This window comes from Eptesicus fuscus, chromosome 13 (genome assembly GCF_027574615.1).
Source record: "Eptesicus fuscus isolate TK198812 chromosome 13, DD_ASM_mEF_20220401, whole genome shotgun sequence".
NCBI classification, from domain to species: Eukaryota; Metazoa; Chordata; class Mammalia; order Chiroptera; family Vespertilionidae; genus Eptesicus; species Eptesicus fuscus.
Genome location: NC_072485.1, coordinates 76,166,167 through 76,180,225, shown reverse-complemented (window position 1 = coordinate 76,180,225; position 14,059 = coordinate 76,166,167). Strand labels below are relative to the sequence as shown.

General features: G+C 47.0%; 2 protein-coding genes across 2 annotated transcripts in view; one reads left to right on the top strand and one right to left on the bottom strand.

Moving 5' to 3' along the window:
- LMO2 (LIM domain only 2) overlaps positions 1–14,059 on the bottom strand; it is a 208,958-nt gene that overhangs the window by 44,653 nt on the left and 150,246 nt on the right. The gene's annotated exons all lie outside the window — the stretch shown is intronic.
- KIAA1549L (KIAA1549 like) overlaps positions 1–14,059 on the top strand; it is a 93,839-nt gene that overhangs the window by 45,159 nt on the left and 34,621 nt on the right. Inside the window, exons 12-13 of the mRNA XM_054725430.1 lie at positions 3,053–3,180; positions 10,132–10,310. Coding sequence (XP_054581405.1) covers positions 3,053–3,180; positions 10,132–10,310 — 307 coding nt within the window. The remainder of the gene's footprint in view (positions 1–3,052; positions 3,181–10,131; positions 10,311–14,059) is intronic.

The window sequence follows — 14,059 nt, the reverse complement described above, 5'->3', positions numbered from 1 at the left end:
CCCTAAGGCAAGCCCTGTTGGCTGGCTTAACAAACTCCCATTGCCAACCCCCTTCTCCCTTGCCTCGAGACCACAATGGTTGGAAAAGCTACGCCCTGCCTGCCTCCTTCCCTCTTTCCTTCCCTTCACCTCACAGATATTTATTGATTGTTTGCTGTTCACCGGGCACGGGGGATACTGCAGTGAACAAGACAAATTTCCTGCTCTCTTGGGATGTACAATCTAGTGAAGAGGTAGACAATAAGCAGACAGAGAACGAGATACATAGTAGGTCTATATAGGTGGTGAATGTGAAGAAGAAAACCGAAGCATGGTAAGGACATGGAGAGATGGAGAGGGGGCTGTGACGCTATTTTAGCAGGAAGTCAGGGACGGCGTCTCTGATAGAGTGACATTTGAGAAAGTCCTGATGGAAATGATGTGTGAGCCTCAAGGCTATCTAGAGGAAGAACGCTCTAAGCAGATGGAACAGTATATGCAAATCCCAGAGGCAGGGACTTCTTGATTTGCTTAAAGGAGAGCAAGAAGGTCAAAGAGGCTGATGTGAACCTTGGAGGAAGTGGTAGTGGATGAGTCAGAGTTTAAGAAGTTGTTATGGCCCTAACCGGTTTGGCTCAGTGGATAGAGCACCAGCCTGCAGACTCAAGGGTCCCAGGTTTGATTCCAGTCAAAGGCATGTACCTTGGTTGCGGGCACATCCCCAATGGGGGGGTGTGCAGGAGGCAACTGATTGATGTTTCTCTCTCATCGATGTTTCTAACTCTCTCTCCCTCTCCCTTCCTCTCTGTAAAAAATCAATAAAATTTTTTTTTAAAAGAAGTTGTTATGGTAAAAGAGATCTATAGCAAAATAAACTAGGAAATGCTGAGTTAAACAAAATGCGATGAGTCTCTTTATGACAGGGCAGATCTGAGCCTTTGACGTGCTCGTGTGCATTAGGAATAGAGTAAACATTTCCCAAACTTAGACTCGTCTGTGGAACTTCGACAAGAACATCCCACTTGGACTATGTTTTCCCTCTTGGCAGACTCTGCCTTGGCCCATGGCTGTGAGTGGGCACTTCCAGTGTTCAGGATTTTTGGGGTGCCGAAGTACGTGGAAGAGTACAGAACTGAGAATTCCAAGTTCCCATAGGATGAGGAGGGAGGGAGGAGGAGGAGGAAGAAGAGGAGCATCCACTAGCAAGTGCTGCATTTTATCCCAATTTCCATGGAAGAGGTCGGGTGCCATTAGGTTCTGAATCTGGACAGTTGACAATAGATGAACAAGGGGTTGGATGAGGCCTCTGGATATCTGCCCCCTGGTTATCTCCCACAGAGGGAAGGCCTTTATGCTCAGCCCACCCACAGGCTGGCGTGATCGAAGGCCCCAGGGAGCGTGAACTCACTCAGCATGAACTCAGCAGGGGCTCTCCAGAGCCCATTTTCCCACTGGGTCCAGAAAGCCAGAGTCTAGGCCCCGAGGGAAGGTGAGAAGGCCCTGTGGCTTCCCTTGTCTAAACGCAGGAGAGACTGTAAAGAGAAGGTGCTGCCCTAGCCGGTGTGGCTCAGTGGATAGAGCGTCGGCCTGCGGACTGAAGGGTCCTAGGTTCGATTCCCGTCAAGGTTGCAGGCTTGATCCCTAGTGTGGGACGTGCAAGAGGCAGCCGATCATTGATTCTCCCCCATCGTTGATGTTTCTCTCTCTCTCTCTCCCTCTCCCTTTCTCTCTAAAATTAATAAAAATAAAAATAAAAATTTTAAAATAAATAAATAAAAAAGAGAAGGTGCTCCGGCATGTGGGGAGAGCCACTACCTGCAGGGGGAGCTCTGGCTTCCAGGGCTGATTGGCCACCTCCCTCTATACCTGTGGTAGGCAAACTCATTAGTCAACAGAGCCAAGTATCAACAGTACAACGATTGAAATTTCTTTTGAGAGCCAAATTTTTTAAACTTAAACTTCTTCTAACGCCACTTCTTCAAAATAGACTCGCCCAGGCCATGGTATTTTGTGGAAGAGCCGCATGTGGCTCGCGAGCCACAGTTTGCCAACCACTGCTCTATACCTGCCCTCTCTACCTGTATACCTGGCACAATGTCCAATACAGTTGGCGCTCATAGTGTATTTCCTGAATGAATGAAAATAGCTCAAATTGGTAGTTTCAAATGAAAGTAGTTAGCAGTTAGCACAGTTAAGAATGTGTGTGTGTGTGAGAGAGATGAGAGAGAGAGAGAGAGAAGAATTTGATGGTGAGTGACTTCACCTTCAGTGGCTAAGGTATCCTACCTAATAAAATGGTAATATGTAAATTACCATCACTCCGCTACGCCCACGATTGGGCAGCGGGAGGCGCGGGGGGGCGGGATTCGGGGTGGCCGTGGTAGCCGATTGCGCCATGGCTGTGCTGCGGAACAGAAGGGGCCTCTGGGGCAGTGAGCTCACATCCCGCCGCGGACCATCAAAAGCGGGGGAGCTGGGTGCCTGTCTGCTCCGGCACCAGGCCTTTCAGAAGCCTCCAACAAGCCGGAGGCTTCCAAAAGGCCTGGTGCACCAGCAGACAGGCACCCAGCTCCCCCGCGATCGAAAGTGATCGAAAGCGAAAGCGTGTAGGGGACCCTACACGTGCATGATTCAGTCATGCACTGGGCCTCTAGTAAGGTATATTCTCTATAGAGAACAGCCAAAGAGAGCTGTGAGCCCTACGTGCGTGCCCCTGAAGATGCCACGTGAACCAAACACTTGGCAACAGCTCCGAAGTGCTGTCTTAATAAGCGGGCATGCTTAAAACCATTTCCACAGTCACCGGGCGTTAATGAAAAAGAGATGGGGGCTGAGGGCTGCGCTCACTGAACTTCCCTGCCGAGCTAAGCACCGGTCAGCGCACTTCAGGACAGCCAGCTACGTGGCCCCTGCTGCAGTAGGGGTGTTTTGAATCATTTCCGAATCATTTCTTTTTTTGTAGATAAAACCGGAAAGAAAGGCTACAGACATAAACTGTGCAAATAAAATAACCTTGAGAGGAGGCTGTGCTAGTCCAAACTTACCATCTCCTTGTTGCTATGGTTACCTCCAGCAGGTCACCCAGTGAGAATGGCTCTGTCATCAGCAACGAATCAGGGAAGCCCAGCTCAGGGAGGCGCTCGCCCCAGAATGTCACGGCACAGCAGAAAGCGACAAAGGAGGAGGCACGGAAGAGAACTGGTGAGAAGCCTTCCCTGCCAAGTACCGCCCTCGAGCCTGTCCCACACACGCGAGCACACACGCGTGCACACAGGCCTGCACACACTCACACACCCCAGTGTGCCACCCTCATTTCTTCTTTCTGTTTTGTCCTACAAAGGCCACGAGTCCGTTTCCTACCTACCTGTTAGAGTATTGCCTTACCCCCGTCTCTGAATTATTCTGGCTCCTGTTCTTACGGAATTGTGCAGGGCTTTAAAAAACTCGAATGCAGAATGAACTGATGTTTGCTTAGAGGTTTTTCTCTTTTGGGGTGAATCGACATTTCCAGCACCAGGTCCTCTGGGGTGGCAGGTCTCTGAAATGCTGCTTGTCTTGGAGATTTCCCCCCATTTTCTTTCCCTGATTCCCCTGATATGTTCCAGGGGTTCATGCTAGGCCAGTGAGTCCAGATGCGGCAAATCCACCTCTCCCAGGAGAAACAGCACAGTAATAAATATTACCATAGACATCAGCCTATGCTCCTGCCTTTATTTTCCAGGGAAGCTTAACTGTTGAGTTTCTCAAACAGATCTTCTCCCTCCTTATAAAGGTTTGGTGTGTTGGGGTTTGTTGGTAAGTCCTCGGAGCCACCTGGCTGTGCTGTGGCACCATCTATACATAGCTCACATCTGCCGGACTCCATGGTGCAGCCTCCCTGTCTTTTCAATCCCACCTTTGTTCTGGTCTTCCTCTCCACTCGGTCCTTCCATGAGTGATGCTGGCTTCCTGGAGACCAGATTCAAGTGCCCCATGCCGCCACCGGATCAAGGAAGGTTCCTTTTGGAGGTCCAAGGGTTGCAGGCAGAGTCCTACAGCAATGCCAGGGGGAAAGCCCAGCGATCTGGCAGTCTGCTTGGTTGTGCTTCCTTTTTAAAGGAATTGCATGAGGTGTGGCTCGGGGGCTCTCTCTGGGAGCGAGTGCCAGAATATTATTTTGCTTTCAAATGTCGCTTACTTATTTCTTTGTTTCTGACAAAAGAAAGAAGAGACAGAAAAGAAAGAATGCCACAACGGACCCCATGCCCAGCTATCATATAAAACACCTGTTTAAAATGTCATGCTGATTTGATCCTTACATTTTTTTCTTCTCCTGAACTCTCCTGCCCTGTAATGTGGAGGCTGCATTCCACACCGGAACCAGGCCGTGACACGTGGGGTTTTCCTGGGACATCTATCCTCCTTGGGGCCAGACATCCTGCCCATCAGCGCTCGGCCAAGCCAGCTCACAGAGGGCCCGAGCTCTGACGTGTGAAGGGGGACGTGAACTTAGCAACTTTCTTCTCTTCCTTCCCAGAGCGAGGTGCTAAGAGAGAAGGGGAGAGGGAGGGAGGGAGGGAGGTAACACAGGGACGATGGACAGTGAAGACACAGGGGAAAGTTGTTTTAACCAAGTGCAGAGACTGCCATCACCACCCAATCAAGGGACCCTCCCTGCTTCTCTACTCCCTCCCAGCCCTCCCTCCCGCCTTCCTTTATATTCTTCCTGGAAATCTATAAGGTCAAGTCCAAGTCCTCCCTCCCCCAGGTCCCCCATTACCCACCCTAGTCCTCAAATGACCTTGAATAACTTGGCGTGTCCTTCTCAGACCTTTTTACTATGCATATAACAACACATGCATCTCTTTGTTTTCTGTTGTGTAGCTTTGTTTTATTTTGTAAAATGGGATCAGTGTACATACTGTTCTGTGGCCTTTTTCTCGCATAAGAATGTGCAGCCTACAGACTCTTCTGTCAGTAAATACACACGTACGGGATGATGCCTTTCCCCGCCCCCCGCCTTTATTTCATAGACAAGGAGGAGCAGGGCCGGTTTCAGATCCCATCGCTCCCCACGCCGCTGGGGAGACACGGACATGCTCGAAATGTCCCTGCTGACCTCCCCCATCCTTGTTCTGCCGCCCGCTCTGCGGCCTCCTTATTCTGTTTAGGTCGCTGTGCTTATTTACACCTCAGGTTCAGAAATGACAGCAGCGCGGCGCACCAGCAGAATGCAATCACGGACCAGGTCGAGGTGTTGGTGCAACAGCTTTATGTAAACGCCACCCTTTCTCCCGGTTCCCAGGGCTTCGCTGCGTTGTCTTTTGGCCAGAAGTCAACCCAGTGAATTTTCAGGGTTGGTCGCTGCTGTTTCACCACTGGTTCCCACCCGGTGAGGTTTCCGTTTGAAATTTTCAAGTGGAAGTGGTAGCACCAACACATTTCATGTAAACACATGCTGAAGCACCTCAGAATTCTAGGCTGGACCTTCAACGGAACCTGCGCTTGCTTGTCCTTTTTTATCAAAGGGCTCCACTTTATCATAATGCTAGGGTATAGTCTACCCCCCAGAAAATCAGTAGTGTGTTTTACTGGATTGGAAGGTGAACCTAAGGAATGGAAGAAAAGGAGGGAGGGAAGGAGGAAGAAAAGACATAATATTGAAATTGTGGAGAAATACAAAAGGTATCATACTGTCAGCTTGCGAAAGGTATTTTAGTGTGTGACTGTGGTCTCTGAGAATGGACTATTCTCTTGGTGTGGAATATTCAGATACTGTTGTTCTATGGCTCGGTATCCATTCTAGAGGTTAGAGTTACGAAGGTTAATTAACAAATGTTAATGTTCCGGGCTGTCATTCTAAAACTGTTAGTTTCCCACCAGTTTTGTTGCATGTGTACCTTGTGATTTTCCACTTTTGTGAAAATAAGACCTTTAAAAGGGAAAGACATTATCCCTCCAGGAACGCAGCTGAGTGGGTCCTTGTAGCTCAATGGCCTCATTAGCTCCCTACTTTAAAGTCTGTTTCAGGACAATCCTATATAATAAAGAGGTAATATGCAAATTGACCATTACACACTCACAAGATGACTGCCTACGACCAGGCTGGCAGGGGGGGTTAGTGAGGGATGACCAAACAACTGAACCAGCAGGCTGCGTGGAGCAACCAGGCTAGCGGGGGGGCCGTGAGGGGCGACCAGGCCGGCAGGGGGGCCGTGGGGGCGACCAGGCCAGCAGGGGGAGCAGTTGGGGGCAATTAGGCTGGCAGGAGGGCAGTGAGAGCGACTAGGCCAGTGCGGGGGGGCAGTTGGGGGTGACCAAGCCGGCAAGGGGGGGCAGTAAGGGGTGACCAGGCCGGCGGGGGGGAGGCAGTTAGGAGCAACCAGGCTGGCAGTGGGGGGCAGTTAGGGGCAACCAGGCAGGCAGGCAGGTGAGCGATTAGGAGCCAACGGTCCAGGATTGTGAGAGGGATGTCCCAGATTAGAGAGGGTGCAGGCTGGGCTGAGGGGAACCCCCCCCTCCCCCCGTGCATGAATTTCATGCACCAGGCCTTTAGTGTTTAAATATAAATGGGAAAGACAGAGATGACAGCTAGGATTTTGAAAGCAAAAGAATTTGGCATTTTTTTCAACCAAATACAGACACTTCTACTTCTGAATTAAAACCAATGTCACCCAGCCAGTGTGGCTCAGTGGTTGAGCATTGATCCATGAACCAGGAGGTCACAATTTGATTCCTGGTCAGGGCACATGCCTGGGTTTCGAGCTCAATCCCCAGTAGGAGGCGTGCAGGAGGTAGCCAATCAACGATTCTCTCATCATTGTTGTTTCTATCACTCTCTCTCTCTCTCCCTTCCTCTTTCCGGAATTAAAAAATAAAAAAAGAACCAATGTCACCTTGGAAAAAGTGTTTTCCGGGAAACAAGTTAAAAATGAGTTCCAGACGAGGACATACTATATATATTTAAATGTTCAGTCATTTAAGAGCAAAAACTTCCATACACCCTTAACTGTGCACCTTCCTTTAAGTCACTGAGAGACGTGCCAGAGATATTAGCTCAGAAACACAGCTTCAGTTTTCATTCTGTCTGTGCCTTCCCAGCGAGGTGAAGACTTGCTTATTATCTGATAAACACCAGAGGGCAGTGACGCTGGTTATAAATAGTCTCTAAGCTTTCAGGGAAATTCCAGAAATGAAGAGCGTGCATTGTTCAAGAGCATTATCTGCCTCAAATGGGAGGGCTTCCCTCCTCCCCCGCCATGCCAATGTAACATAAACATCAAGAAACGAAATCTCCCTTCCTAGCCTGATTTGCAGAAGTTCAGACCAACACTGCAACTAAGGCACAAGCAGATCCGCGTGGCGGCATTTACTGTGATGATGGCATTTATTGTGATGGCGGCGATGGTATCTAGGACACTTCAGCGGTTTAACTGTGGCCCTTTTGTTTAGCATTCTCTGGTGCTTTTTCTTTGGGGACTAATTATGCATTAAATATTCCCATGAACCTGCTGTACTCACACAGCATTTTAGTATTAATATTTAATGTAATGCCCTTTAATGTATTTTTCCATATAGTCTTGGGGGGGGGGGGAGGATCACTAATTATTTTTCTCTTAAACCAAGAGGAATTATTGTGCAAATCTGAATTTGACTATTCTGACAGTGAGAATGATAAAAGAACTATTGTACAGTGCCCAGGACATCCTTTTTCTGTCTCCTTGGAGTTATGCTCCTCCCCTTATCCTGTCCATGGGGCGGGCAGTGAGGATGTCACAGCCCAGAAGCAATAAAAATATGAAGTACCATCTCTTCACATGTTTACCTGTTCTGCAGGTACTAACATCTCCTTTCCAAGTCAGGAAATTTTAGTCATTCCCTTATTCATCATTTACTCAGCAAATCCCTGCTGAAAGCCAGCTGCCTATGAGCCGTTATTAAAGGCAATAGGTATTGCCTTTAAAAAATATGGGCAAGAATGGGGCTTATATTCTAGTGTCAGTACACAAATCAATAGCATTGCATGCTGTGAAGAAACTGTAACAGGGTGATGAGGCAGGTTGTTTTAGACGAGTGGGCAAGGAAAGTCTTCTTTCAAACAGCAACTTGAAAACTGAGAAGGAACCAGGCATGTAAAGGACTGGGGAAAGAGCTTCCTGAGCAAAGTGAACAAAACCCTGAGGCGGGAACAAGCCTGCTGTGTTCGAAAAGCTGCTGTAGCTGGAGAGGGGACGAAGGGGAGAGGGAGGAATGATCTCAGCAAGGTCGCCAGGACCAGACTGTACAGAACCTGGGCGGCCTGGGTTTTATTCTGAGAGACACGAGGCCTCCAGAGGGTTCTGGTCAAAGGAGTATTGTGACCTGGTTGTCTTTTAAAAAGATGATCCTTCCTGGCTGCTGGTGGAGTATGCATTTTAGGGCTAGGAGGTCAAGCCTGGAAGCTTGGAGGAGGGGGTTGTTTAGGAGATGTATTAGTCACTTGTTGCTGCGTAACAAATCACCCCAACACCTAGTAACCAAAAGCGACAATCTGCATTTATGGTGTTGGATGATGTCTGTGGGTCAGGAACTCAGGAGTGGCTTACCTGGGTGGTTCTGGCTCAGAATTTCATGAGGTCACCGTCTGGGCTATCGTCATTTCTAAAGACTTGGCTGGGCCTGCCGAATCCACTTACAAGATGGCTCATTCATAGCTGTTGGCAGGAGTCTCATTTTCTTGCCACATGGGCCTCCCCACAGGGCTACGTGAATGTCCTCATAACATGGCAGCTGGCTTTTCCCAGAGGAAGGGGTCCAGGAGAGAGCAAGGTGGAAGCCACAATGTGTGTTAATGACCTAGCCATGGAAGCAGCACACTGTCATTTCTGCAATTTCCTTTTGGTTACACCGGTCGGTCCTATTCATTGTGTCTGTGACTCTGAGGAGGTAATCGTCTGGGAGGCTGGGTACCATAGATGGCTTTCATAGCAGGTGTCCAGGTGGGAGATAATGGGGGCCAGACTAGAGTGTCCTGCAAAACTCCTATGCATCTGGAAACATGTCTGAGTAGAGATTGTCCTCTGTCATTGGCAGTTTGGTGGCCTGCTATTTGCCAGCAAGTCCACAGAACCAAAAAAATACTCCAATTATAGCCATTGTTAGACTCTGAAGCGTTTTAGCCACAATTTACTTGGCTTAATTAGACAAATGTTCTGTGATTATGGCAAGCGACAGAAGGATACAAACTATGTGTTTCTCAGTGATTTAAATAACATCCCAATCTCTTGAGCAGACAGAAGGAAAGATAAATACACTTCTATTACATTCGTATTTTAATAACACCTATTTTGTTCCTAAATTGCCTGCTGGTTTAGTTGCTTGAACGGGCTTAATTTATCTCTCGCCCGGCCATGCTCAATAAACTGTCATTCTTATAGTCAGTTAATGGGAAGATGCTTTAAGGAGAAGTAAATCAGCAAGTACCACCGGCCCTGGAACCCCTTCTGTCAGCTTAGTTCTGGAAGCAATCGCAGTAGAATTATTATCTGTCAGAGGCGAGAATTAATGCAAAAGAGCGTAGGTGAAAATTGCTCTGTTTAATTAGGGGAGTTGTCTGTAGCTTTAAATTAGTTTCTCTGGTGGTTATTTCTTAGCTTTCTTTTGTTTTAGACAAATGAAAGAAACTAAAACTCAAATCATTGAGAGTCAGTCTTTAAGGGGGAAAAAAAGTGTCAGCTGCAATTACTGTGGCTGGTTGACCTTAACATGGTGCAAAAATGGGTAACTCTGGTGGCAGAGATTGAACTGAATGCTGTTATTCAATGGATTGTCATATTTTAAGAAGAGTTCCACGTTTGGCCAAGTGGCATTTTTTTCCATCTCTGACTCAAACATGGAGAAAAAAAATTTACTTTTTTTTTAAAGGTGTTTGTCACAAGTTTGAAAAGAATGGTTGTTGCCATTTAAATTCAGACTTTTAAAATTCTTTCCTACCCATGGATAGCACAGCAGGCCGTACGTTGAAAAGAAATACCTGAGTAGCAGTGAGCCCTTGGCACAGAACCAGACCCTGTTGTTTCTGAGGTCGTTTTGAGTAAAGTCATGTCCTTGGGCTGTCAGCATCACACATAATTCCCCCCATGTTCCTGAGGCTCCCCTCCGGCCATAAAACCGATGTGTTTATTTGTGCTTTAGTGCCCGCCAGTGATGAAGAGGAAGGCGCGGTTCTGTTCGACAGCTCTGGCAAGGCGGCTGCTGATCCCTTTGACTCGTCTTCTGGATCCGTGCAGCTCATCGCAGTAAAACCCACAGCCCTCCCCGTGGTGCACCCCACCCCGGACCGGAGCCAGGAGGCCGCAGCGCTCAACGGTGAGGTGAGCACCTGAGCACCCAGAACGGGAGAGAGCCCAGGCGGCCAGGAGCACCACCTGGGAATGCCGGGGGCAGGCTGCGTCCAGGTACATAGGGCTCCCTCGGTCATTTCCACCTCTGTGTGCACAGGCTCAGCGGAATGAATCGGGGCACAAGTCACCCAAAACAAATTCGTTAGGTGATGTTTTCAGAGCATCTTTTTTACCTTCGTTCTAGAAAGTCTAGAGGGGGCTTTTTAAAAACAGTAGTTATGAAGAGAAACATCAGAAACTCCTCCCCACATATAGTCTTTGACCTTCCTTGATAACGCTCCTAAACTGTTCATTATCGGATGCCAGTTGTAGTGGGAATGCAAGGGGTTAATGTGAGAGGGCACTGGAGAAGATCCTGTCACTCAAACAAGGATGTGCCCGCTACATAGGCTTTGAAATGAATTTCACTCGTTGGAGCAAGATTGAAACCACCCTTTGGCTGCTTTTAGAAGGATTTCTAAGGATATCATGTGGTCATCCATTTTCCTAAGAGTCTGAAAAGAATTGTAACATATATAGAGAATGATGATTTCACAAAGGTTATTTTAAAGAAAACATAGCAACGTAGAAAGTTCAGAAAATAAGAGAGAAAAATCACTATAATTTCACTATTCTAGCATATCCTCTGTTTTCATTCTTACAACTTTTCTTCAAGCTTTTGATCAAATTCATTTATATTTTAGAATCCCATCATCTTGAATGTTAGACATTTGCTGTGTTGCTATTGTCTTGCTGATGATCATTGTTAATGACTTAGTTGAGAAGGTTTGCCATGGATTAAAAAACTCATCTCCCATTGTTCAAACCTTCCAGGTATGTTTTTGTTTCCAGTTTTGGTTTTGGTTATTATAAATATCACTTCAATTAATAATTTTAAAAACTTTTATTTTGAAATAATTTTAAGCCAAAAAAAAAAGAGAGTTTTAGTAATAGTACAGAGTTCCTATACACTGTCAAATAGAACTGCGCCTTCCTCTTCATCACTTTCGGGCACTAAAGCACAAAAATTTTATTGATTGATTTTGAGAGGGGGGGGAGGGGAGGGGAGAGGAGAGGAGAGGAGAGGAGAGGAGAGAGGAGGGGAGAGGAGAGGAGAGGAGAGGAGAGAGGAGAGGAGAGGGGAGGGGAGAGGAGAGGAGGGGAGAGGAGAGGAGAGGAAGGGAGGGGAGAGGAGAGGAGAGGAGAGGAGAGGAGAGGAGGGGAGAGGAGAGGAGAGGAGGGGAGGGGAGAGGAGAGGAGAGGAGAGGAGAGGAGAGGAGAGGAGAGGAGAGGAGAGGAGAGGAGAGGAGAGGAGAGAGAGAGAGGAGAGGAGAGGAGGGGAGAGGAGAGGAGGGGAGAGGAGAGGAGAAGGGGAAAAAAATATATCAACTTTGTTGTTCCATTTGGTTGATTCTCATATGTGCCCTGACCTGGAATCAAACCTATAACCTTGTCAGATCAGGATGATGCTCTAACCCAGTGGTCGGCAAACTCATTAGTCAACAGAGCCAAATATCAACAGTACAACGATTGAAATTTCTTTTGAGAGCCAAATTTTTTAAACTTAAACTTCTTCTAATGCCACTTCTTCAAAGTAGACTCACCCAGGCCGTGGTATTTTGTGGAAAAGCCACACTCAAGGGGGCAAAGAGCCACATGTGGCTCGCGAGCCGCAGTTTGCCGACCACTGCTCTAACCAATTGCGCTACCCAGGCAGGGCCTCCTATACACTCTTTACATAGCTACCCTAATGTTAACATCTTACAGAACCATCGAATAATGATCAAAACCAGGAAATTAACATTGGTACAATACTCTTTGAGTTTTACTGGTTTTCCCACTGATGTCCTTTTCGCATTTTGGATCCAGTCAAGGATCCTACATGGCATTTAGTTGTCTCCTTAGTCTCTTCCAGTCTGGGATAGTCATTCTTTGTGACCATTCTTTGTATTTCATGACCATTACTCTTTCGAAGAGTACTGGCCACTTGTCATGTAGAATGTTTCTCAATTTGAGTTTGTCTGATGTTTTCTTGTGACGGGATTGAGGTTATGCAATTTTTGGCATAACCACAAGAGTGATATGCCTTTTTGTGGGCATCATATCAGGAAGTACCTGATCCTGATCTGTCTGATTGCTAGTGATTATTAACTTTCATCTCTGACTTTGAACCTCTCATGGAATGTTGCTTTAGCTGAGATTCCAGAAACAGGATTCCTGGCCCAGAGGATGTTACGCTAACTTCCTTCTTTACTAGATTTTGCAGTGGCAAGCAGAATGAAGGAACAGTGAAGTTCTTCCAGCCTAAAAATAGAATTAGGGCCCCAACTGGGGAAATCTTTGCAAAAGTTAGGGGAAAAAATGTCTTCCAGTTATTATTTCTTCAAACATTGTAAAACTACAATATCTAAGATAGTGAACCTTGGACCTCATATTGTGTAGGTTGATAATATGCACCAGGTGAATTTTCCTTTTACGAATTACAGGAAATTCTTTTAAAGATTATTTTAGCCTTGGCCAGCATTGCTCAATTGGTTGAGCATTGTCCCATACACCAAAAGATTGCTAGTTCAGTTCCCAGTCAGGACATATGCCCTGTTGCTGGCTCGATCCTCAGTGGAGGGCATGCGGGAGGAAGCCAATCAGTAGTATTTGCTCATCAATGTTTCTCTCTCTCCCTCTCCCTTCCTTTCTCCATAAAATCAATAAAAGCATATTTTTAAAAAATATTATTTTAAAGAAAGTATAATAACAACACTACACATGGTTATATTAATATAGTCAAGTCTGATTACAAACAGCACTAATGGTTCTCCATGTCATCCAGTAGGTGTCAGGCAGATTTCACCATTCAGTTTCATTCATGGGTGTAACATCTTCATCCTTTGTTGTTTATTTAGCATAGTCATCTGTTTGTATCTTTTTAAAAATATATTTTTTATTTATTTCAGAGAGAGGAGAGGGAGAAAGAGATAGAAACATCAATGATGAGAGAGAATCATTGATTGGCTGCCTCCTGCACGCCCCCCTACTGGGGATCAAGCCCACAACCCGGGCATGTGCCCTGGACCGGAATCAAACCTGGGACCCTTCAGTCCACAGGCTGATGCTCTATCCACTGAGCAAAACCAGCTAGGGTTGTTTGTATCTTTGAAGGTCAAAAGGTATGTTCCATTCTACAAGACCAGATTGGCTTTGCCCTTTAGAGCAGAAACTGGTTGGCATTAGTGGCCATACAAGGCTTCAAAATTCTTTATCTCTTGAGAAAAGTATAAATTGACAAAAATAAGCACTCAAATGCAGATTGATAGTGTGGAGAGGCCTCGGGAGCAGGATGTCTGCTGCCCCCTCCCACCCCGTTCATCTCAGTTCAGAACCGCCTGTCTCATCCAGGTAGATTGATGGCCAAGGGGGATTATTGGGTTCCTCAGGGCTGAACCTAGATTTGGGCACCAAGATCCAGTGGGGCTGCTAAGTCAGAGGCTCTCATGCAGGGCGCGGGAGGCGGGGGCACAAAAAAGGTTTAATGTCCACAACACAAAGCTAAAAGAGTGGACTCAGGCCTATGTCTGAACAGACTCAGGTAGACTGGGGAGAAGGAGGCTTTGGTGGAAGGTCTCAGGCAACATGGGTGCGGGCCAGACTCCACGTTGTCTGTGGCCCGCTGTTGTGAGCTGATATTGGAAGGGATCACAGTTGGGTCTGGCTGGCTCGAAGGCCAGGACCTGAAGCCTAGGATT